At 36.1% G+C, this 26,644-nt stretch overlaps 1 protein-coding gene across 1 annotated transcript in view; it reads right to left on the bottom strand.

Moving 5' to 3' along the window:
- PROS1 (protein S) overlaps nucleotides 1-26,644 on the bottom strand; it is an 80,588-nt gene that overhangs the window by 33,477 nt on the left and 20,467 nt on the right. Inside the window, exons 2-9 of the mRNA XM_006090538.3 lie at nucleotides 24,182-24,339; nucleotides 21,189-21,213; nucleotides 11,151-11,237; nucleotides 8,953-9,075; nucleotides 8,722-8,853; nucleotides 4,532-4,657; nucleotides 2,274-2,395; nucleotides 397-512 (exon numbers count right to left, since the gene is read on the bottom strand). Coding sequence (XP_006090600.2) covers nucleotides 397-512; nucleotides 2,274-2,395; nucleotides 4,532-4,657; nucleotides 8,722-8,853; nucleotides 8,953-9,075; nucleotides 11,151-11,237; nucleotides 21,189-21,213; nucleotides 24,182-24,339 — 889 coding nt within the window. The remainder of the gene's footprint in view (nucleotides 1-396; nucleotides 513-2,273; nucleotides 2,396-4,531; nucleotides 4,658-8,721; nucleotides 8,854-8,952; nucleotides 9,076-11,150; nucleotides 11,238-21,188; nucleotides 21,214-24,181; nucleotides 24,340-26,644) is intronic.

The following is a 26,644-nucleotide window of genomic DNA, read 5'->3' as shown; positions in this document are numbered from 1 at the left end:
AGTGAACTGGTATTTGGAAAAAAGCAGATTACAAAACTACATGTACAGGATGACTTCAATGTTTGTCAAAGAATAAATACATATGTATAGGTATAAATAAGGAAGGAAGGAAGGAAGGAAGGAAGGAAGGAAGGAAGGAAGGAAGGAAGGAAGGAAGGAAGACTGAAGGATCACTAGGAAGGCCAGCCTAGAATGATCCAAATTGGTTCTAGCATGAAAATTACATGTGTGAAGGAGCAAATTAACTTTATGGTTCCCCAAGTCATCTGAATGATAATATACCTAAATCATCTGATTTATAATGCAATGTTATACATTTCAAACTTTTGTAGTCCCCTCCTTCTTCTGTTCTAACCTGCCTACTGCTAGAAATTATCATTGACAGTGGTACCTTACCTGATAAAATCCGGTAAGCGAAATTTTAGATATAAAACAACCCCTACGAACTGCTCTGCCAAGTAAAGGAGTTCATAATTTTTCTCAAGGTTCAAGGAAAGGCACACTGGAACAGCCTGGAGAAAAGAAAACAAACAAAACCTATAGTTAACTGCTTGTTTTTTGTCAGATTATGCATCCTTTCTCTGATTCCTAGTGTTCTTGTCAAATGTATCCTCCATGATACACTAAAATGAATTAAAGACACCCTGGTAATAATAAAGCAATAACCTTTACTTCCTTGTCAAGTCTAGCAGTGGAACCCCCAAAAATACGTGTTTTTTAAAATTTTGTTCAATGTGCATGGCTTTCTATTTTTGTCTTTAATATTTCCTTTATAAATCACAGTCCAAAAACACAAACTTTTTCCTCTAGTAACAAGTGATCCTTTATTTAACTGATACAGGTATCAGACCTTCCATGAATTATGTCTGAAAATAATTTTTATTTGGAGTCAGAAGTAGGTGGGAAAATTAATGTACCAATAAATAGGACCTCATTTATTCACTCATTCATTATTAAGCAAAAAATGTCTGTGCAAAAACTGTGCTATCTAGGTAGCAAAGGGAATACTGAAAAACCTGGATGGAATAAATAGAAATGAGATATCATCATAGTCTTCAAGGAAGCTACAAAACAGTGATTTAGAATCATCAAATCTGAAATTAAGTACTTTTTTTTCCTAAAAATAAAAATAAACATTAAAACGGAAAGTCTTATAAATGGCTATTTTGGAAGGAATTATGTACATAGCACTGTATTAAATCTAGGTCCAGAAATAACATTTAATTTCCTCTTAGAACTTTAATAAATCTATTGAGGCAGATGGTGATGTTTAACTACAACAAATACTTAAATCATAAGAGACTAAGTTACAAAATAGACATTCACACAGCATGGCATTTCAATTAAGTATTGTACTATTAAAGTCAGTACATAGGCAACTATCTTACCTTACCTTCCTTTATCAAGTAGGTAGAATAATATTGACTGTTACATTTTTGGGGTACTTAAGCTTTGTCTTGATGATAAAGAGGTATGTGTGTACATATGATTAAATCATTATTAAGGATTTTTGTCTCTTTACTGTTTGCCTCAGAATCATATAAATTTCACTTTTACTTGAAAAAAAGTAAAGGAGATACAATAATTGGACTAAGGATCATTAACACATGATCCTTATCAAAAAAAAATAGCTTCAGAGATTGATCTATTCATTTCAATAAAGGAAAAACTAGAACCTACCCCCAACATTCAATTTCTGAGTCAATTATGTGTTAAATCTGAGTAACTAAAAGCAAATTTAAGAGATACAGATTAACAAAATCAAACTCTCTGAATTTTGATATATGTAAGTCCCACTAAATCTTCTAGTCTGACAATGTTTCCACCCAAGACTTTATGACAACTCTTGAAAGTACAAGCATGCCTAAGGCTTGATCAAAGTTGTCAGAATGGTGAATAAAGAAAAGTGGACACTGAGAAATGTTCTCATTAAAGTTTCTATGGAAGATTCTTTTTCTCACAAAGACCAGTATAAACCTCAGCTTTCCTTAAGTTTCTTAAATAAGCATATATTTTGTATTTCGTAAATGTACATGCTGTACTCTCTGAACTGTGACCCTGCAGCTTTTATTTTTACCAGCCACTAATTATTCCCAATTGTTTACAACTTTACACATCCATAATTAGTAAATAGATTGTGACTCAGAGCCTAGATGGAACTACAGAAATTATTGTAGAACATCTGTATTTTCCTGACTTAGCTCTGTGGAAAAAAGTACCTGGATCTCTTATTTTAGAAAAGAGATGGTAAGTTTAGCATTGCAAAATGTTACCTCACAACTTTTCTGATCTTGGGCAAGTTTGAATCCTTTCTTCCCATCACAGTAACAAGAATAACCTCCAGGGTAATTGACACAAAGTTGAGCACACATGTTCTCAGAGCATTCATCCACATCTAGAGAAAAAGAGAACATAAATCTTAATATCTTCTAAATGCTCAACCCAACAGAAGAAGTATTCTGATTTTAGTTTGCGATATCAATGACAATAATGCAAGAAATTTCTGACATCAAATTACATTTAAACACTTGCATGAAAATTTAAATGAGTCACAAGTTTAATTTCTTTTTATTTACACACTGGAAACAACAAATTTAATATTTAAATTTTATTAATTAATACGTAACAAAAATATAACAAGTATACTAATTTCCTAGTTTTGAATTTGAAGGCAAAAAGACCAAGAGTCTCAAGTTGGTTGGCATTTCTGATTATACAATTCCATTGAGACTACCTTCCTATTCTTTGCTTTGAAGAAAAAGAGGGGAAAGTAGAGGGGAGGGGAGGGAAGGGGAGGATGGGAAGATAGGGATGAAAAGATCCCTTTTAATTGAAGGTCAATGTAATTGAGAACTAAATGATAATATCAAAAACATTTGACTCTTCATGATGCAATGATTAATAGAGGCAATAAATTAAAGGGCATATCTGTATTTCTTCTTATTTTTATTAAAAACTCACTGTGCTATATGACCTCCCGTATTGTGAAATCTTGTATATTGATCCCTGTCCCCACTTCATATTTTGAGGAAGTCATTCTTGAAAAGTTGTAACAATATGCTTTAGCTAAAGCCCACTACTAAGATCCAGAGCTACTAAGATCCTGACCTTTTCGATGAATGAACCAATGATATCTTTGAAAATTCCCAAATTCATAAATGCTATTATAGCACACAATGATTTAAAATAAAACCCCAATATTAGTGATCCCTCAATACCATTAAAATGTTATATGATTAAAGTAATAAAATATTATATGTCATATAAATCTGTTATTTTGTTTTTTAATTGTTGTTCATGGAATAAAACTACAATATAGATGATGAAGTGAGCTAATTACCATCTACAAATGGTTATGGTTTACTACAGTAATTTCTATCTGGAGTGGTGAGAGAGTAGAAATGACGTATGTGTGTCGGAACGAGCAGGTATTTTTGGTGCATGCACGAAGAGATAAGGCCTCAAAATCTCAAGAGAAGTATATGTAGCTGAAAAAACCCTATTCTAAAATTATTATTGATTAGGGATATTTGTAGAGAGAGAAAGTAGATTAGAGGTTCAGGAGTTGGGGGAGGGTTACAGAGTTCTCTTTGGGGTGGTGAAGTTGTTTTAAAACAGATATTGGCAATGGCTGCATATCTATGTAAAATGTAATGAATGCCACTGAACTGTACACTTAAAAAAGGTTAAATGACCACATTGTATCTCAAATATACTTTGTCAAAACTGCTATTCATTTCATTAGTTTTAGTCATGGTATTAAATTCATTTTGAAACTTCAAAAAATTTAAAGGAGGATGTGAGATAATTTGTATATATCCATGATAAAAAAATAAAAAAATAATAATCCACTATGACGTCCAAGCTACCTGAGGCACACATGGCAGCACTGCTGTGGCCAAATGAAGCAGCAAGTCCAAGGGCTCTTCCTAATCCACAGGCACTGACACTACTAATCAGTACTCTCTCATTTCTAGAACTTAGCTATCATTTGGTTATAATTAATTTTTTTCTTTCATATGCATTTACTTATAATAGAACTTTGTCATTTCTTATTTTATAATAAATAAAACTTACACACACAAAAATCATTGATAAACTTGGTATAGAACTGAAGGTTTCTAACCACCCTTGTTGTAAGTAACTCCCACGTGATTTTTAAACTTGTCTTTTTTTTCTTTTTGTATGTGTGTGTTATTCCTTCCAGCTTGAAACTCTTTTTATCTTTGAATATTATTTAAGTGATGTGAGAATATGTTTATTTTGCTTTTATCATACATTGGGAGGTCTCTAATCCATATTTAGCTTGGAGGGCCCACTGGAATACTAACACTAAACCTAAAGACCATGTGTCTTGCATATTTTTACTTTGGAAGGAAGCCAATGATTATTCAATTGAACAAACTAAGATGGATTTGACCATCTTAGAAAATCTGATTGTTGATGTCAAACAGAACCAATGCTTCTAATACCAAATCAGGGTTCAAACCCACCCTCTCCACCATCAACAATGACAGGACCACAACTCTACCTTCACAAGACTTTGATGTGGGATTGTATCTGTAACCTTCAGCACATTCACATTCAAAGTCTCCTGGGGTGTTCTTGCACACAGCTGTGCCACAAATGCCTGGCTTCACAGAGCATTCATCCACATCTATAAATGAAACCAATATATTAAAAGACATTTTTCCCATACCAAGCTAGCAAAAAACCCTTGATCTGTGTTTCCTGAATCTGGTTTAATATATGAAATAAGATAACAGAGTGGCCTGAGAATAACAAAATATTAAATCTATCATCATGTTTTAGTTCACTAAATATTATATCTTTATGCAAGCACAGAGAATTTGATTGATGTTTGCAATGTGTAGTTATGTAAATGAAAGACAGGGCTTTAGTTATTGTCTTATCTACAAAGCTACAGTATGAAAATAAATGGGATAAAGGATTTACCATAAACATTTCTTTTTAAAAAAAAAATATATATATATATATAATTGATTTTTAGAGAGAGAAGGAGAAGGAGATGAAGAGAGAAACATGAATGTGAGAGCGAAACATCGGCTGCTTCCTGCATGCCCCCTACTGGGGATTGAGCCTGCAACCCAGGCATGTGCCCTGACCAGGAATCAAACAAGCAACCTTTCATTGAATGGGATGGAACCCAACCAACTAAGCCATACCAGCCAGAGCCACCATATTATTCACATGTATTTTCTAAATACATGTTTCTGAAATATGGTCTTAAAAGTATATACAATCTGCATTATCACAAATATAAAAAACAAATATGAGATGGCTCATCAGTCTTACGTTTTTCCCTTGAAAAAATAATAGCTAAACTGCATACCATTATTGTTGCCTAAAATATTCAAGAGTGACTCAAATTTAAAGTGAAATTGAATAAGGTCTCAAAGTATTTATAAAGCTGCAGTTAATCCAATACAAATTTTAATGCTAAATTAATATTCCTGAAATTTCAGATGTGTTTATTACATTACATAGTAGAGTAGGAGACAAAGTATTGATTGCAATTAGCTACTAGATAAGAACCTGTAAAAACAAAGGAAAAAAAAGTGGTCCTAACCAGTTTGGCTCGGTGGACAGAGCGTCGGCCTGTGGACTGAAGGGTCCCAGGTTCGATTCCGGTCAAGGGCATGTACCTTGGTTGCAGGCATATCCCCAGTAGTGGGTGTGCGGGAGGCAGCTGATTGATGTTTCTCTCTCATCGATGTTTCTAACTCTCTATCCCTCTCCCTTCCTCTCAAAAAAATCAATAAAATATATCTTTTTTAAAAAGAAAAAAAAGTGATAGAAAAAATTCAATGGAGACATAATTATAAGTGAACTTTTCTCATTTGTACTCTCTGAAGGCAAGTTTAGAATGAAAAATATACTTTCTACTTTAAAAAGTTGGGAGTTGCCCTAGCTGGTTTGGCTCAGTGGATAAAGCATTGGCCTATGGACCGAAGGGTCCCAGGTTCAATTCCGATTAAGGGCACATGCCCAGGTTGTGGCTCGATCCCCAGTGGGGGGCATGCAGGAGGCAGATGATCAATGATTCTCTCTCACCATTGATGTTTCTATCTCTCTCTCCCTCTCCCTTTCTCTCTGAAATAAATAAAAATATGTATTTTTTAAAAGCTGGGAGTTTAACTTTTCCACAGACTAATAACCAACATTTCAGACATTATTCTATTTTAAAAGACATGCACACTGGTCAGCCTTGCTCAGTGGTTAGGTCATGGGCCTGTGCACCAGAGGGTCGCAGGTAGATTCCTGGTCAAGGGCATGTACCTGGGTTGCAGGTCTGGTCCCCACCCCTCTTTTCTCCCACCCACATTAGGGCACATGGCAGGCAACCAATGTTTCTCTCTACTCTCTCTCTCTCTCTCCTTCCCCCACCCCTTCCACTCTCTCTAAAAATCAGAAAAAAATATCCTCACTTCTAGGGTGAGGATAAAAAAATAATAATAATAAAATGACATGTACAAAATGACATGCACAAATATAATAGAATCAATCCCTGGGGTAAGGGAATTTCCCTGTATCTTGACTCCGTAAGTGTCAGTATCCTGGGTGTGATAATGTACTATAGTTTTGTAAAATGTTACAATTAGGGAAAACTGGGCAAAGGGTTCATGGGATCTCTTTTTATTATTTCTTACAACAGCATGTGAGTCTATATTACTTCAAAATAAAATATTTAATATTTTTAAAAGAAAGTAAAAACATATGCCTAAATTATTTGGTCTGAGAAAAATTGCAAGGAATTATTTAAATCATATGAGTTCAGGTTATAGCTTATTGATTTTATGACTCTACACTGACATCTAATGACTGATGAAAAGTTTTATTCTTGAATTTTTAGACATTTCCTGGCAACTTGATCCAAGCATATCCACATGTTGACAAAGGCCTTATTGTAATAGTTGTATACACATTCTTCTCAGAGTTCTGTACTCTATTAATTAGATGTCATGGATAAAAAGCTATGCAAATGAAGTACATAAGACCATATGTTCTGATCAATCGGGACCTTCTTATTTATGAGTACTTTTTGTGATAATTTACATGCACATGTATAACTTCAGTGTATAAGGATTGAATAACTTTTAATTAAAAATATGCCACAAATTCTTTAGAAGAACAGACTATTTAAGTTTTTTAATGTAGAGTATGAATGGGTACTATTTGTTTATGGCATGCATATGGTATCTTGCATTATGATGGTTTTCTATAACTGATGTTCTAATGATATTGGTATTCTAAATGTTTAAACCTCAAACAGACTTTCATATAGGCAAATAAGAAAGATATATGGTTACAAACTAGGTATATGTTTAGAAGAAATTGTTAGTTCATACACTTCACTTTAGTCATTGAACTGCACTTTAAATAATATTATAGTAAACTATACCCCACCAAACACTACAGTGCATTGAGGGGCAGACCTTTCCTTGACTATGAATTCAATTTGGTATATTTACCAAAGCAAATATGAATGGAGAAAACTTTACATTTTAATTTACTAATTTCTTTTTTACCTTGGAGGGAGGGAGGGAGGGAGGGAGGGAGGGAGGGAGGGAGGGAGGGAGGGAGGGAAGGAGGGGAAGAAAGAAAAACTTCTAGTTTCTTAAGGCAAAATTGAACTTCAGGCTGGAAATTTCCCTTTTTAGTCATCCACATACCTACCAATTACACTTGAAGATTTAGTTACAGCTGTTAAAGTAGTCTAATGGAAAAGACATGCAGAGATAAAAAAGTCAAAACTCGGGTAACAGAGAAGTATAAAGAAAAAAAGAAATATACTATAGCAAAATGACTGTTATAAAGCTAAATTGACAGGAATCATTAAAGTCTGAGATTTAAAAAAACAAAAAACAAAAAAACAAGACTAATGACAAATGTTGTGCTCTTAGATGTAGAATAAAGAAAGACAGTTCGTGCTTCATTTTCCCCAAATTTCCAACAGGAAATGAGGTGTAAGATGAAGGGTTTCTATTGGAAATTAAAGAGATATTTCTGACAAGGAATCAAAATACAATGAAAAAAGTTACTAAGCATTGTGTTGGATTTTTTCGTATAGTTGTTTATCTCATTGGAATAAAGGAAATAATATTATAGTGTCTGTCAAAGAAAGTATAAACAACAATTTTGCAAGCACTGTAGTATGCAAGGACTTGCACTGAAACTTCACTTTATCACCATATAACAAAATTATTTTTTCTTTTTTTTTAATCCTCATCTAAAGATATGTTTTATTTTGAGAGAGAGAGAGAGAGAGAGAGAGAGAGAGAGAGAGAGAAAGACAACAATGCAATAGAGAGAAACAAGGATCAGTTGCTTCCCGTACACACCCTGATAGGGGGTCGAACCCGAAATCTTTTGATGTACAGGACAATGCTCCAACCAACTGAACCACCTGACCAGGGCATAATGAAATTATTTTTAAAATGTGATCACGTGTGTGCACACATACATATGCAATAAAAAATATTCTATAAATATTAAATACAATAAGAAAACAATAAACATCCTATAAAAAATTAAAAGGTAGTCCCATAATATCGAAAGGCTTCAAAGCGCATAGTAATGTATATTTATTATAACAGCTTATAACCAGAGAGTTTTCCAAGAATTTCCTGGGGAAATTTCTCTAACTGAATTTTGCTCTCACATGGTAAATATCTTCTTATTCTACCTGCTTTCTCTTACCTTTGCAGTCCTTTTTATTTGAAAGTAGAACAAAACCACTTTTACAAGAACATTGGTAACTTCCAGGTGTATTATCACAAATCTGACTGCAACCTCCATTTATGTTTGAGGGATTTTTGCATTCATTTATATCTAAAAACCAGAACATAAATTATTATTAAAGTGATAGAGCCTTCAGAAAATTTCTCAGGGGGTCGATCCAGATAAGCCAAATGGGTATATCATACATACCAAATTCACACTTCTCTCCTTGCCAACCCGATTTACACTTGCAAGTGAATGTAGCCTGGCCATCTTTGCAGCTCAGGTATCCGTCTTCATTGCATGGAAGAGGGTTGCACTGGTCTGGAATGGCTAAAGGAAATAGACATCTAGTTAATTTTTACCACATGCCATAGTAAATAAAATGATATACCTTTTGATAAAAATCCTGTGCATGCAATTTACCATAACTAATATTTGGAAACAGCCTAAGTGCCCATCAGCAGATGAATGGATTAAAAAATTGTGGTTCATTTACACAATGGAATACTATGCTGTGATAAAAAAGAAGGAATTCTTACCATTTGCAACAGCATGGATGGAACTGGAGAGCATTGTGCTAAGCAAAATAAGCCAGTCAGAGAAAGATAAATATCACATGATCTCACTCACTTGTGGAATATAATGAACAACATAAACTGATGAACAAAAACAGATCCAGACACCGAGAAGCATCGATCAGACCGTCAAACCTCAGAGGGAAGGCAGGGGAGGGTGGGGGTAAGGGGGAGAGATCAACCAAAGGACCTGTATGCATGCATATAAGCCTAACCAATGGATCCAAACACCAGGAGGGTGAGGGCATGAGCTGGGGGGGTGGGGGAACAATGGGAGGATAAGGACACATATGTAATACCTTAATCAATAAAGAAAAAATTTTAAAAAAGAAATCCTGTGCATGAAGCCTATAATAAACAAACAAAAAATTGTAAATCCTTCTTTCAAATAATACTTTTTCATAAAATATTGAGTCCATTAGACAATCTTTTTATTTTGCAAAAGGAAACTACTCTTATATTTGCAAATATATGCAGTATTTTATAACTGTAATTTAGATATTTTTTCATATATATTACCATACTTGACCATTAAAACAGTTCCATGAGATATACAGGACACATAAAACTACTCTCAATATTAATAGAAAAAAAATTGGGGACTTCCAATTTGGGCTAAAATGGAATAACAGAGACCAGATCTATCCCCCTGCCTTAGATAAATAGAACTCTGTCAAAATACATGAAATAATGGTTTTCAGACATTTAAAAAAAGGTAGCAGAGTACTGTGATCCTTAGGGGAAGGAATTTTCTTCGTAAAATGTCAGAGCACTTTATCACCATCTTAATGACATGCCCATTTGTTTCTTTAGTCATTTGTGGTTTCTCTCTCCTCACGGGACACTGCAGGGTCCCTAGGTTCCTACACATTTCCACGCCTGCTTCCCCAGCCTTCCTAGTCAACTCAGCGAGTTCCTTCCGTACTTCCCAAACAGCCCCCTCTGCTCAGGTTAGCTAGAGGAAAATTCTGTTTCTTGCAAAGAAAAACATTTTAAACCTAGCTGAAACTTAATTACCACATTTTTTTAAATGTCCTCATAAGTTCATCAAGTTGTTTTGTAAAACAGTAATAAATGAGGAATTAAAATAATAGAAAGACCAATCAGAAATTGTTATCAAACTACTTTCCTGTCCTTTGGTAAATTAAAAAACAGATAAAGTGTGCATTAAATATATGTATTCAAATAGTTTTATACTTATGTAACTATAACTAACTTTATATTAGAGAAAATGCAGATAAATATCTTGATATTGTCAATGCTGCATGTAAAATATTCGCTGGACAAACATTCCAATCTTGCATTTTCAACTTCTTGCAATTTCACCTTTTTCTCAATGACTCTCAGGAAACTGGTAAATCAGAGATAGATAAAGTACCAGGATTATCACTAGACTCTATGTGAACTTCAGAGGGAGAAGGCTAATTTGGGATCATAACATTTTTCACACTTATGTTATTGATGCCAATAGTTAGGAGAATAACTTGGCTCAATTTTGATCTATTAATCAACTATAACATTTGGTCATATTACATGATTATGCAACGACAGACAAAATAAAGCTGTTGGGAATAAAATTCTGAAATCCACGACCTAAAGCTTAGTAAACAAGGCAGACAGTTCAATAAACATTCGGTGAAAAATTCATTTTTAATAAAACAGTAGCATTTACATATGACAAGCATTCTTTCAAATGCATTTTGAGCCAACCTCCTTGTTGGGCATAACCTTCAAGGGTTCATTTGTTAATTTTTAAACATATTTACATGGGTGTACTTTTTGCAGGTTTTTGTTTGGTTTTGTTTTTAAATTGATTATAGAGGTATTTACCCTTGACACAGCTCCTTAGATCAGAGTAGGCATTAGTTGACTGACGTTCAGCAGTGAATAATCCAGCTCGGAAGGAGCCAAGACAGGCTGTAAATACAAACAAATGTAATATTTTTAGAGTGGGCATGCTCACATGATCTGAAATCATGGTAGAAATTATGCAAAGAGGCACAATATTTATATTCCTGTGGACTTACAGATTCAGCATTCAAAGCAAGATTGCAAAAATACAGATTCATGAAAAATCTATACATATAAAAGCCTAAGCAACCATTTGACCGTTTGATCAGTACCTGTGATGCGCAATGACCACCAGGGGGCAGACGCTCAATAAACAGGCGTGGAAACATGGAACAGACTGATAAATCTCAGAAGGAAGTGGGAAGGGGGGAGGGCGGGAAGAGATTAACCAAAGATCTTATATGCATACTAGAGGCCCCGGTGCAGTGGGGTCCCTCAGCCTGGCCTGTGGGGATCAGGCTGAAACCAGCAGTTCGACATCCCCTGAGGGGTCCCAGATTGTGAGAGGGCACAGGCCAGGCCGAGGGACACCACTGGTGCACGAATCCGTGCACCGGGCCTCTAGTAGATTTATGAAAGTTCTCTTTGGAAAAGAACCCTAAAGCCAGAAGTGAAAACGTTCTTGGATTTGCAAAGAGATTTATTGTCACACAAAAATCTCTATAGCAAAGGCCTATACAGTTATCCTCAAATCTGTAGATCAGAGCCTGATTTAGAAAGTGTCTGTAATTAAGTCAATAGAATTAGTTAGTGTTTCTGGTTGCTGTAAACAACTTCCAATTGTTCCAATGTTGGATAGAGACTAACATAATAGTATTTGCCTAATGCCTCAATAGTACAAAGCAAAGCAGGTTCACTGCATTCATTTTGTTCCTCACTATAACTCTGTGAAATTACATATGGCAATCTGGCAGAAATAACAGCTGAAAAAATAGAGATAAAATACTTACAGTCTTTAAAGTAACTAGGGGTCACTTTGTGCCAACAACACGTTCTTTAAAAGCCAACGAAAACAACAGTATATCACTTCACTGCGGATAGTCATCAACTTACTAAAAAGGTGGATTTGATTATCTTTTGCTGAGAAACAAACCCTAAAATTGGTAGCTTAAAATAATTATTCTACTTTAGTCATGAATTTGTGGGTCAAAAAAAAGTGTTGGGTTGTTTGTCTCTGCTGCACATCCTGGAGGATCCACCTCCAAGATAGCTTTTCATTCACAAGTCCGACCGCTCAGGCTCCTTGGCATCGCTCTCTCTCTCCATATGGCATATCATGCTGCAGGGCTGCCTCATGTGGTTGAGTTTCTCTTAGCATGCTGGTTCTAACATGGCACTTCTTTCAGGGTAGCTAGCTTTCAAGAGGAAAAAGTGGAAGTTGCCAGGCCAACTAGGAGGCATTTTGTCACTTCCACCATTCTATTGATCGAAGCAGTCCCAGGTTCCACACAGATTCAAGGGGGAGAGGTGGCAAGCATGGACTCCATGTAGTGAATGGGAAGTGGCAAGAGGGTATTGCAGAAGAGTATGTGTGATGGGAGATATTTCTGCAGCCATTTGTGGAAGGTACAATGTATAACAGATTGATTCAGAGGCTCCATTTGAAGTCAATATGTACATTAGTATCTTACTGCTGCTGTGACAAAGTACCATAACCTTAGTGCTGCAATCAACGTAAGTTTATTCTCTTACAGCTATAGGAACCAGAAGTCTAAAATTACAGTCTCAGCCGGGCTGCATCCCTTCTGGAGACTTCAAGGAAGAATTGATTTCCTTGCCTTTTTTCAGATTTTAGAAGCCACCTGCATTCCTTGGCTTGTACCAGTAGGCCTACCTTCATATCACTACCAACTTTTGCTTCATTGTTATATAACCTACTACCTACTCTGATCTCCTGCCTCCCTGTATAAGGACCCCGATGATTACACTTGGTCTAGACCCGTGGTCGGCAAACCGCGGCTCGAGAGCCACATGCGGCTCTTTGGCCCCTTGAGTGCGGCTCTTCCACAAAATACCACGTGCAGGTGCGCACATACAGTGTGATTGAAACTTCATGGCCCATGCGCAGAAGTCGGTATTTTATGGAAGAGCCGGTATTTTGTGGTAGAGCCACACTCAAGGGGCCAAAGAGCCGCATGTGGCTCGCGAGCCGCGGTTTGCCGAGCCGCAGTTTGCCAACCACTGGTCTAGACTATGAAAATTCCTACACACATCCTCTATTCACCTTTTTCCACATTAATATTATTAGGGACCAAATTATTTGATTCTCTTTTACCACCTGATATAGGCACCACTGAACTACTTGTCTGAATTGGTCAATTTTAAAAAATAGTTCAAACTGCCCTAAACAAAAGTTTTATTGGGATTGTAGTGGAACCAGAGTCTGGCAAATTTTTCTTTTCTTTGAGAAACTACGTTTGCATCTTTCTGTCTTTATACCACAGAAGATGCCATCACATAAAAATCTAAGTGTTTGTTTATTAAGTGGAAGACTGTTATTCATACTCCCCTCTTGATGATACATTACTATTATTTGTCTTTAAAAAGCCTGTTGCTTGCAGCTTTTTATCTCCATTTCCACTCCCAATCACTCCTTATGCAATCATTCTAATTAATTAACATGCATTTTTTATTTGTATGTGTTCTTACAAAATATAGATTTATAATTTTGTGTACATGAATTTTCATTTCTATAAATGGTTGTGTAATATGTATCATGTTTTCTGATATTTCTTCCTTAGCATTATATTTTCATGATCTATCCATGCTATTATATATAATTTATTGCTCCTAACTACTAAATATTACTCATGGAATGCAATCACCCTTTTAAAAATCCTCTCTATCTGCAATACTCAGATTGTTTCCAATTTCCCACCTCTATAAGCAGCACTGCAATGGGTATATCTTCATGCATGTCTCGTTAGCACATGAATAAGAAATTTCTATGGAATAGATTCCAAGGGTTTCTGGAATTGCAGGATCATTAGCTAGGCATGAATTTAGGGGCTCTCCAGAGGTGCACTCCCACCATCACAGCATAAGAATTTTCATATTCTGGCTTTCTAATTGTTGCCAGAATATATATCTATAATAATAAAAGTGTAATATGCTAATTAGACCGACATCCTTCCGAATGACCTTCCGGACGAAGCCTGGGCTGCAAGGGATGCCCGCACCCGGGTGCCAGAGGGAAGCTGGTGCCAGCAGCCGGGGGAAGGAAGGCCTACTCTCGCACAAATATTGTGCATCGGGTCTCTAATATATATATATATATATATATATATATATATATATATATATATATATATATATAGCTATATGCAAAGTGTCCCCTTGGGAGTTCAACTGGGAATTCGATCGCTCACTATGATGTGTGCTGACCACCAGGGGGCAGCACAGAACAAATGAAGGCCCTGGCCGGCAGCGGGGGAAGGGGCTCCAGCTGGCAGCCGGAAGGCCCTGATCAGCCCTGATCACTGGCCAGGCCTAGGGACCCTATCCATGCCTGAATTTTGTGCACCGGGCCTCTAGTGGGTAATAAAGTGACATCTCATTGTTTTTCTGATTTCCAGTGAGATGGAGCATATCTCTTTTTTTTTAAATTGGGCTTTCTTCCCTAGCTGGTTTGGCTCAATGGACAGAGCATTGTCTTGTGGACTGAAGGGTCCTCGTTTGATTCCAGTCAAGGGCACAGACCTCAGTTGCAGGCTCGATCTCCAGCCCTTGTCCAGCACATGTGGGAGGCAACCAATTGATGTGTCCCTCACCCTTCCACTTTCTCTCTAAAAATCAATGGAAAAATATCCTCAGGTGAGGATTAACACTAAATAAATAAGTAAATATTTAAAAAATAAATAAAAATTGGGGTTTCCTTCTCTGAATAGTTTATTATTTTGTAACCATTTTTCTTTTGGCACTTATCCATTGTTCATGTAGGTTTGCAAAACTTTAAACATTTATAATATCACCTCATTCTCTTACCTGTCTCTTAATCATATCCCTTTTGTCTTTTAAGAGAAGTCCTTAATTTTATTGTAATCAAATTTACCAATTATTTGCCTTATGGTTTGTGCATTTGAGGTTTTTTTGTTCCATGCCATTGATCATAAAAATATTTTCATATAGTTTTTGTTTCGTTTCAATTGTTTTACTTTATTTTAACATTAGTGTGTATTTTTATTTCACCTATGATCCATCTTTTCATTTGGTGATAGTTAGGAACCCAGATTTATTTTTCTGATTATAGTTAGCCAGTCTTTCCAACATGATCTTCTAAACAATTCAAGGTGACATATGGTATCATCTTTACCAAATATTAGGTTCCATATACAAATGGATGTTTCTAAACTCTTTAAGTTCATTAGTCTACATGTTCCTTTGACAATAGCAAGTGGTTTTGTTTCTATAGCATTGTATTATTAACTAGAGGCCTGGTGCACGAAATTCATGCATGGGGGGCGTCCCTCAGCCCGGCCTGCACCCTCTCCAATCAAGGACCCCTCAAAGGAAGTTCGACTGCCTGCAGGGATCGGGCCTAAACTGGCAGATGGACATCCCTCTAGCAATCTAGGACCACTGCCTCCTAAACTCTTGCCTGCCTGCCTGACCGCCCCTAACCCCTCTACCTGCCTGCCTGATCACCCCTAACTGCCTCTGCCTGCCTGCCAGTTTGATTGCCCCTAACTGCCCCCATGCCAACTTGATCGCCCCTACCTTGCCCCCCTGCTGGCCTGATCACCCCTACCTTGCCCCCCTGCCAGCCTGATCGCCCCAACCTTGGCCCCTTCTGGCCGGATTGCCCCTAACCACCTCTACCTCAGCCCGCAGCCTAAGCCTCCCTCTGCCAGAGGCAACCTGGCCGATCAGGGGAAGGTGCCGCCCCCATCACCCCACTGCTGCTGCATCACTCAATTCAAGAACATGAAATATTTTTCTATGATTTCAGTTCATCTTCTATGACCTTAAGTTGAGTTAAAATTTTTCCTCTAGCGGTTTTATATATTCCTAAGATATTTGTAGATATTCTATTGGATTTTCTGCTATTGTGAATGGTATCAACTTTTTATTTATTTTTTACTGGACTATCCTATATAATAAAGATGTAATATGCAAATGGTCATTACGTAATGACCAGATCACAGATCAGCAGGAGGGTGGGGCAGCGAACTACAAGCAGGTGGTGGAGAGCGAACTACAAGCAGGTGGTGGAGAGCTACACTGAGGGGGCAGGGCAGCAAGCTATGAGGGGAGAATGGGGGTGGGCAGGGGGAGCTACAGGAGGGCAGGGCAGCTGGCGGAGAGCTACAGGAGGGCGGCAGCAAGCTATTGGCTACAAGTGGGCACCAGAGAACTACAGGAGGGGACAGGGAAGCAAGCTATGAGGGGGGCACAGATTCATGTGCAGGGCTACTAGTTGTTTATATAAAGAACTACTACTGATTTTTATGGGGTAGACTCAGAACTATCTAATATTTCTTACATGTTCTAACATTTTGTCAGTGGATAATGTTTTTTCCTAGCAATATATCATCATATCAATTACAAATAATGATAGTCATAGATTTTGCCTCATGATCTATACTATTCTTACTTTTCTTTCCTTGAGTTATCTGTAACCTGAAGTGCTTCTATTTTTGCTATCAATCATAAAGAGACTATATCTAAAGTTTACCCATTAAGTATAATGTTTTGTTCTTATTTTTCCCTTCCTTTTCTTCCTTCTCTTATTCCATCCTTCCATCCTTCCATTGTTTCTTTCTCTCATGTTGTGTGTATATCATTAGCATTACCATACATGCCAATTTACCCAGGAGAGTCCTATTTATTCTTTTTTACTTGGCATTTATCTAGTGTAATATTAGACCTAAACAAAATATCAAAATTTGAAAGATAAATTACATGATTATTCTATATATAACCTTTACAAAGCTCAGAAAGTTCTCCTATACTAGTAATTGTAGTTTGCCAAAAGTTTTTTTATCATAATTAAGTGTTGAACTTTATCAACTACTTTTTCTGTATGAATTGAGGTACTAATAAACTATTTATGTGGAGAATTACATTAATGGATTTTCTGATGTTAAACCTCCTTGAATTTCTGGAATAAAATCTACTTTACCATGACATTATTTTTAATATAGTTTACATCAGATTGGATGTAATTTTACTTAGAATTAATTCATAAATGAAAAGGAATTATATTTTTATTTTCTGTGTTGTCCTTATCTGATTTTGGAATCAAGATCCACACCAATCTTTTAGAATAAACTCACAACATAGATCTTTTTCTATTTTTCTATTTTCTAGGACAATTTTAAATGTAGAAGAACTCACTCATATAACATCTGGGTTTGGATTTGGGGGAATACAAAGGAGAAAGCTTTAAGTGGGGAGGAGGTTAACTTATTTAGTTCTCATTTATAAAATCAAGTTCTCTATTTCTTCATGTAAAATTATAGATGTTTATATATTTCTAGGAATGTGTCCATTTTATCGTTTCTAAATATATTTTGGTATAGCTATTTGTAATATTTTATTTTATGATGATCTTTATTTTATTATAAATCTCATCTATATTGGGAGTTTCCAGTATTTCCCATTTTTATCCTCCACTTTGTTTTGGCATTCCCTCTTTCTTTTTCTTTGATTATTCTTACAAGAGGTCAGTCTAATTTATACTTTTCAAAGAAAGATATACTGTTTTTGTTAATCTCTCTTTTGTTTTCCATTTAACTTATTTCTATTCCTATTTTTATTATTTCCTTATTCCTTGTTACTCAGGGTTTACCTTCAAAAGTTTTTCTTGATTGGAATGCTTACATCATTTTTTTTAAGTATTCCGATCTGTCCTCCAACTGCTGCATCAGCAGTCAGCACCCCGATCCCCATGCTAGGTCAAACCAGTCTTTAGTCTACCCATGGGTTTCTCATATTTCTTGTTTTTGTTTTAAAGTTTTATGTTGTTACTATTAGTGCCTGGATGCTAATGTTTCCCTTGAGATGATTTTAAGGGAAGTCGGCAGTCTGGGCTAATTCACCAACTTGGTAAGAACTAGAAATTAAAAATAATTTCTAATGTTTATATTTAGGCTCAGAATTTAGCATTCTTCCCAAAAAGTTTCTCTCCCATTAATAGAATCTTCCACTCTATCAGGTCATATTTTAAAGGTCAATATATCTGGTAGAGTTATTTATTCTATTTTCTAAGGAAAAGAACACAACTTGAAAACCCAGAGCATTGCCCAGCTGCTGTGGCTCAGTGGTTGAGCATCAACCCAGGAACCAAGAGGCCATGTTCCATCCCGGGTCAGGGCACATGCTTGGGTTTGGGGCTCAATCCCCAGTAGGAGGTGTGCAGGAGGCAGCCGATCCATGATGTTTCTCTCTCATGGATATTTCTCTCTCTCTCTCCCTCTCCCCTCCTCTCTCTAAAAATTAATTTTAAAAAATCTAAAAAATAACCTGAGAAAAAAATAAATATAAAAACAAACAGAGCATTTCTGTCCAAATTCTATGTTTTCAATGCAGTAATGGGATATGTGGATAGATTGAAGTGCTTTCTGAACCCCTGAAACTCCAAATCTAAACACTGTCCAAAAAGTATGGGTTATGAGTGATCTGGTCTCTTGGGTGTTCTTACCTCACGGTAAGGAGCTCTATGCATGGACTGAGGTAATTAGTAAAATTACTGCTAGGATTACCATGGATAGGATTTTAAAGGTTTTTTATCAAGTAGAAAAATCTGGCCTACAAAATATATAAATCAAATGACAGAAAAGTTTTTCTTTTCTGTCTTCAACAGTGGAATTAATCACATATGCCTGTGTATAAATAAGGTCCAAAATATGAAATTTGAATTAAAAAAATAAACCATAATAAGAACATATTTTATTTCATATATGGGTTGGTTAAATGATAATACTTTACATTTAAAAAAATTAACACAATAAAGTGTATCTCCATAAATGTACTTATTTGGTATTCCCAATAGCTCTGAAGTTAAAAAATATAGTGTACATTTAAATACAGAAGATAAAAAGTTAAATAACTTGCATAACCTAACACAGTAGAAATGATTTAGGTCTTTAACTAGAGCCTACATCTTACTTACTTATTTTTTTATTTGATACTTAGCTTTTCCACCATGCTGCCAAATAAGACAGGTAAAGAGAAGAGAAAGTTGGGTTGAGCCAGCAAAGAGGAAGTTGAGAAAAATAAAAAGAAAATAAAGGAAAAATGTTTTACCTAAGGAACTCCTCCAAAACACATAATATTCTATTAAAATCTTATTTATCTTTATCAAAATATACTCTGTGATCAAATGTATATATTTTCTAGAGTTCAGACACCTACAGAAACAGTTTCAATACACGGACTTAAGAAATAGAGATTAACACTATGTTTTTTAATGCAAGCTTGTAACTCTTTAATATTCAAATATTGTCTGTTTTAATTATAACATAATCAAATTTCTACCTAAAATTGAGAAGCTGAAATAGTCTTATTATTCTATCTTTTCTCCCCTTTAACAGTGCAAACCTGTAGTTTTTGCTTTAGAAAGTGAGTCATGTATAGCCCTAGCTGGTTTGGCTCAGTGAATAGAGCTTCGGCCCACGGACTGAAGGGTACCGGGTTCGATTCTGGTCAAGGGCACATACCTCGGTTGCAGGCTCTATCACGTGTACAGGAGGCAACCAATTGATGTGACTCTCTCACAGTGATGTTTCTCTCTCTGTGTCTTTCTCTGCCCCTTCCAGTCTCTCTAAAAACCAAAGGAAAAATATCCTCGGGTGAGGATTACCAAAAAAAAAAAAAAAAGAAAGTGAGTCAGACATTGTGGACACTCATAAATGAAAAAGTAACTACTTCAGAACTATGAAAACGAGCACTTGGTCCTAAAAGGGTCTTCTACACAGTGGTCTTAGGCTCCTAATTGTTAATTGTCCTGAAGGGAAGATATAAGCACATACCATCATTTCAATATCAGGCTCCCGAGGAAAGGGGGGAAAGAAGAGATATACCCAATCTAAACATGGTCTCTGGAGTCTGTGCATGGGTATTCAAAAACAAACAAAAAGTGAAGCTCTAAACTATAATTAAACCCTCAAATTTCAAGAGAAAAAATAGAGTAATAGAAAGTTATTCGCAAAATTATATCAATAAATTTTAAGCTACATAGTAATTCATGTGTATCAGAGTACATTTCTACCTTTTTTTTTTTTTTTAAGGAAGATTCATTTTTCTTTTTCACAGGGCTCGAAGCTCACGTTGGCTGGGATGAGAGTGGGATGGAAAGAGGCACCAGTGGGGAGTAATCTGAGCCTAAATAAAATATCTGAGATAACCATGAAGGTTATCAAACCTTTGTGGGCTTGACCTACAGAGAATCCCATCAGAAAGAGGTGAGAAAATTATACTCAACTTTTATTGCTGAGAAGTGCTAACAACTATCCCAAGTAATATTAATATAAATGTTCTCATATTTCCTTAAAGCAAATCGAAACATAGTTATCTTTAACTGATATTTAGTTGAAATCATCTCATCTGTTTGAGTACGGAAATGACCTCACTCCTGGGAAGTCCAGAATTGTGTACCAAAGCAAAACATGGAGAGAGATACTGGAGGAGATGATAAAGTGATGTGGCCAAGAGAGAAGTTGTTAATCATTTCAATGATTATTTATGCCACAGCTCTGGGGAGTACAGAGATATTTTCTTTCATTAAAAGATAACCCAGGACCTAAATATAACTTAGTATTAGCCCAATGACTCTATGAGAAAGACAGGAAATTGAAAAAACTAAAAGTCAAAGTTCCACATGGTAATTAAAGACCAACTCTAAATTTTTCTACATAACTTTAATAAAAGAACAGCAACATTGCATATAGAATGGAATCTTCCTCCCAAGGCCAATGAAATTGTATTGGATGACATATACAAGTAGAGGACTAGATTTGATCATATCTAATTCCCTTCCATTTCTAGAATTATGTGAATAAAAGCCTTTGAACTTACCTAAATATTTTGGATAAAAATATTCCTAGAAAGAAAGAAAAATAAATAAGTTATCTTAGAAAGTTACATTTCACTATAGAGTTAAAATAATTTTAAAATGTGTTTTTACTTTAAAGATGCAAATATGTGGAGGGAGTGGGGAGGGGTGTAGGTGAATGTGGAGGAGGGTATAGGGGGAATAAATGGTGAAGGGGAAAAACTTTAAATATATATCTTTTTAAAGATGCAAATAAGTTACATACAATTGTCATCTCCACATTATATGATTTATGATTTTTTTCTATAGCAAAATATACTTGGAGTAGATAACTAATAACATTCAGCTAATCAGATGCTTAGTCTTAAGGCAATATTGATCTATTAAATTATGCTTCAAAAATTTCTAATCTGAAAACAGGTTCTACTGAAGCTATCAAATGTAATCATATATGTCCCCTTTTTGTAAATCCTTTATTTTTCCCATAGAGATCAGATAACCATTTGACACATTTCATGCCATGCCGATTGCACATACCAGATCCAATGTTGAATAACACTGACATCATCTGAAGTGAATTGAAGTGGACATTTATCTTTTAGCATCATGAGTACAAGTAATACCTTACTTATTAATTGGCTATGTACCAAAAGTTTGTCTGTAAATCAGTAATTTGGACTAAGAAATATACTTCACCAGAGAGAGAAAATTTTAAAAATGATTTCTAATGGTAAGGTTCTCAGGCTGGTTCACAAAAGCCTTCTTAAGTCATAATATATCTAATGTGTAACATTAGAAGCACAAGAACACCCCATGAGAAATCAGTGTTTCTACACAAAAACGTAATGAAGTGCAAACTATAACTTCATCCAACAGAGTCAGAAGTCTTCACTGTTTCTTTCTCTCACATATAAACCTACACAACACATCTACTAGTTTATAAGGATAGGATCTCCCATCAAGTATTTCAGACAGCAGTGTCTTCTACAGAACAGAAGCCAGGAGGATAAGCAACAATGAATGGGTTCAAAAGGAGATTATGTGATGGCTGAAAGGAACGTATTAGGGATAATGGAGTAGAGATTGGGAGTGTGAATTAGGGTATTAGGGACGTGGACAGTGAGTGGATGAGGCGGGATGGAAGTGAGAAGCAGTAACAAATGTTTTTTCTTTCCTTTTATTTCTCCCATTTCTTCTTTTGTCTGTCATATCTTTCTCTCTTGTCAATGAGACCTCCATCAGAATGAGTGGAGGAGAGAAAAAACATTCATGAGTTCCCTTCCCCACTATCTTCCCTTCACTCCATTATGGTCTTTGGCCTCACTCCCTATTTGCTACTCAGATGCTAACATAATCAAGTATTTATGTATGAGTGATGCAATGTGATATCTCAGCCATGCACACTTGCTTTAAAACATTCCAGCAAACAAAACAAAATTAGAGTGGGCATAGTAGAAAACGGGTAAAACAAGTATGGTAGATTACTGATCATTGTTGAAGTGAAGGGAAGGTATATTGGGGTTTATTATATTGTTCTCTGTATTTTGGTATATATTTTAAATTTCTATAATAAAAATAAAGGTGTATGTATCTATTTCCTAGAAAATAAGAATACTCTGTATATTGTGTGGAAGAAAATATTTTTCTCTTGCCAAGTGCTTAGCCACAAAAGCAACAGAATTAAGAGAAACATTTTACTTCAATCCCAGAGAGTATTAAAAATGAATCTTTAGGTACCTTGGAAAAAATCCCTTTTGAACCTATAAAGGTAGGTGGAGGTAAAAGAATTAAAGAGAACACAACTTATTACTGAACTTATTACTGACAAGTTCTCCAACTATAGAGATGATTCTTCCTCATTATCTCATGGTCCTAAGAGCCATGGGAGAGGTAAAGGAGAGCCTTTGTATATATGTTCTTCCTCATTTCCTTTTGGTTATATAGTTCATCTCAGAAAAGAAAATATCTGAGGTGACCATGAAGGTTATCACACTTGAATTCTTAGAGGCACTATTTATACTGCCACCTGCAGTATATTTTGGAGAATATCCTGGCCTGGGAAATAAGAGGACTAAAGATAAGGTCGTATTTCTGCATATTTAGGGATGTTTATGGTTAGATTTTTGTAAACTAACTTGGAAAAATTAATACACTAAGATGTAAATTCTAACCCTAGGAATGACTGATGATATAAAATGTCTCAGGAAAGTTCTCAAGGATTTATGGAATAAATCAAAATATACTCAGGAAATACAGTGTTGAGAGAATTCTTTTTTTTTTCTTTTTTTTAATATATTTTATTGATTTTTTACTGAGAGGGAGAGAGACAGAGAGATAGAAACATAAATGAGAGAGAAACATCGATCGGCTGCCTCCTACACACCCCCCACTGGAGATGTCCCCACAACCAAGGTACATGCTCTTGACTGGAATCGAACCTGGGACCCTTCAGTCCACAAGCCGACGCTCTATCCACCAAGCCAAACCGGCTAGGGCCTGAGTGAATTCTTCAGTAAGGTTTCACAGAGTACCTATTATGTACTCTGACCAGCTCTAGATTAAAGGCTGGTTAAAAATGCCTGGAGATATTTAATTAAGTATAGTGATAACAATGCAATCACATGTTGGTACCCACCCATGTCTGTACATGTGCGCACACAAACATGCACACACATTATATTTAAGATGTCTTCCCTCCCTACCCCATATTACCAAGTTATGGTTGGAAGAAAGTATTTACAAACCATGAGGTTGATACTATTTGCTGGTAGTATTTAATTTATAATTAAATTATAGATTGGTTAGAGCACATTGCTTTTGGCAATAGTGTCTTCCTGACTAGTCCACCTTCCTTTGAAGGTATTTCCTTCTGAAATACTTCAATGGTTACATGTGAAATGTGATATATACACAATCACTTAACATTAAAAAGGAACAGAGGAACACAGACTCAAGCTGGAACTGTTCTGTCTATAATTGTATGACTAGCTGTGCTAACGTTGTCATGAGCTCTTACCGTTTCAGGGTAATTTTCAAAGATCTCCCTGGCTTCTTCTTTATTGCACAGTTCTTCAATGCACTCTCTTTCAAGATTACCCGGTTTGACTTCTTCAAAGGCATGATTTGCTCGGCGTTTCCTAACCAGAACTTGTGAAGCATGTTGCTTTGACAAAACTGAAGGAAAAAAATAAGTTTATATAAAGAAATATTTCATTTCTCCACCTAAAATATATTATTTTTCAAACAATCCTATATAATAAAAGCCTAATATGCTAAGTGTCCGACCGTACGTTCAACCATTGGACCAGTCGCTATAACATGCACTGATCACCAGGGGGCAGATGCTCCAACCAGTAAGTTAACTTGCTGCTGGGGTCCAGCCAATCGGGACTGGGCGAGACGGGCCAGAAACGTCCTGGAGCCCTCCCGTGGTCTCTCCCCAGCCCCAATCGTGCACCAGTGGGGTCCCTTGTCCTGGCCTGTGCCCTCTCGCAATCCAGGACCCCTTTGGAGATGTTAAAGAGCCAGTTTTGGCCCAATCCCTATAGGCCAGGCCGAAGAACCCCACTGGTGCACAAATCCATGCAGCAGGCCTCTAGTGATAATTAGAATCATTTTCTGCCTTCGAATTGTATGACATTTAAAATCAGTATGGTTGAACTGAAAAAAAAGTGCAGATATATAGCACTTTGATAACAACTCAAAGAATAGGTTTGGTGTCCAACTATAGCATTAGTATAATGATCTACACAAATTTTTCATGCTCATGCTGGAGGTCATACATACCAGATGATACTTCTGTTTATGTTATAACTACATTGGAAATAGCATCATGCTGAAATGACTATGTAAAAAGTCATAGCTATCCCATCTTGAAAGCCACTTTCTTAATTTTAATGAAAAACTCACATGATCACTAAAGCAGAAGTATAGTCCAATCAGCTACTTAAAATATATTTAACAGGCTAACACAATTATTCATACAAACAGGAAGATAAAAATTCATGGTAAAAGCAAGCCCATACAGAAGACTCTAGAATCCACAGAGACTAATCCTAGCATGCCCCCAATGGCCTTCTTCATCCTCTAATGACAGGCATTTCAATCATATCAGAAATGCTCCCATTTCTTTGCTCCACTTGACACAGCTGTCCTCCCATTCTTTCACACTCACACCAATCGGGCTTTTCTGTGTGACTCTAACCATGCTGCTTTTATCAAGATCCTGATACGAACTCTAAAGGTTAATTATCAGTCCTCATCTTCCATGACCTACAAGTATTATTTGACAGCCTTGATTAGTGCTTCGTGGATACAATATTTAAACCTAACTTACAGGTCATAAGGCACTTTTCATTATTCTTGTATCTCATTGACCAGACCCAGACCCCTTTTACTGATCTGTAAATATTGGTTATTCGAGGTTTCATGGCTATATCCTAATGATACATTATATCTCTAGCTAGAGCCTCCCTCCTCACTTCAGATCATATGTCCAATTGGCTATTGGACATCTCTTGGATGACCAAAAATCTCAAATATGGCATCATAAAAGTGAACTTTTAATTTCCACACTCCATCTGACTGCCTCCACTTGACCTCTCAATTGATGGTAATTTCTAGAGCTCAGACAAAATATCTTGAAATAATCCTTCATTCCCCCTTCCCCTCTTCCCCTACCTCAAAACCCAATTCTACATCATCACAAAATCTTCTCAGCTTTCTCTTTAGGACTTATAAAACAGCCCTAGCCAGTTTGGCTCAATGGATGGAGCATCAGCCTGTGAACTGAAGGGTCCTAGTTTCGATTCTGGTCAAGGGCACATCTTGGTTGCAGGCTCCTCCCTGACCTGGGCCCTGGTTGGGGTGTGTGCAGGAGGCAACCAATGTGTTTCTCTCACAATGATACTTCTCTCTGTCTTCCCTCTCTTTTCCACTCTCTCTAAAAATCAATGGAAAAATATCCTCAGCTGAGGATTAAAAATAAGTAAATAAATAAATACTTATAAAACATATGATCACTTCTCACCACCTCAACAGTCATTACTGGTGTATGTTTTCATTTTAAAACTTCCATAATTAAATTAATAAAAAATGTTATTTAACCAACTATGAGTCAAGATTTTAAAAAATCAGGCAACACTATCTGTGACACTTGAATATGTGAAAAAGATTAGTTTTTACAAAGTTATTTAAAATGTTGGGAATTTCTTTAGTTGTCCTTTCCAGTTTGAGATATGATTGATATATAACACTGTATTAGTTTTAGGTGCATGTTTTTATATCATTATATAGAACATATATATATATATATATATCTACACTAATAAAAGAGAAACATGGTAATTAGCGTATGACCGCTACCCTTTTCATTGGCTAATCAGTGAGTATATGCAAATTAACTGACAACCAAGATGGCGGCCGGCAGCCATGCACTGAAGCGAACAGGGAGGCTTGCTTGCTCCAGTGATGGCGAACT

This window comes from Myotis lucifugus, unplaced genomic scaffold (genome assembly GCF_000147115.1).
Source record: "Myotis lucifugus unplaced genomic scaffold, Myoluc2.0 scaffold_75, whole genome shotgun sequence".
In the NCBI taxonomy this organism is placed as follows: Eukaryota; Metazoa; Chordata; class Mammalia; order Chiroptera; family Vespertilionidae; genus Myotis; species Myotis lucifugus.
This window is presented reverse-complemented; position numbering and strand designations above follow the sequence as displayed.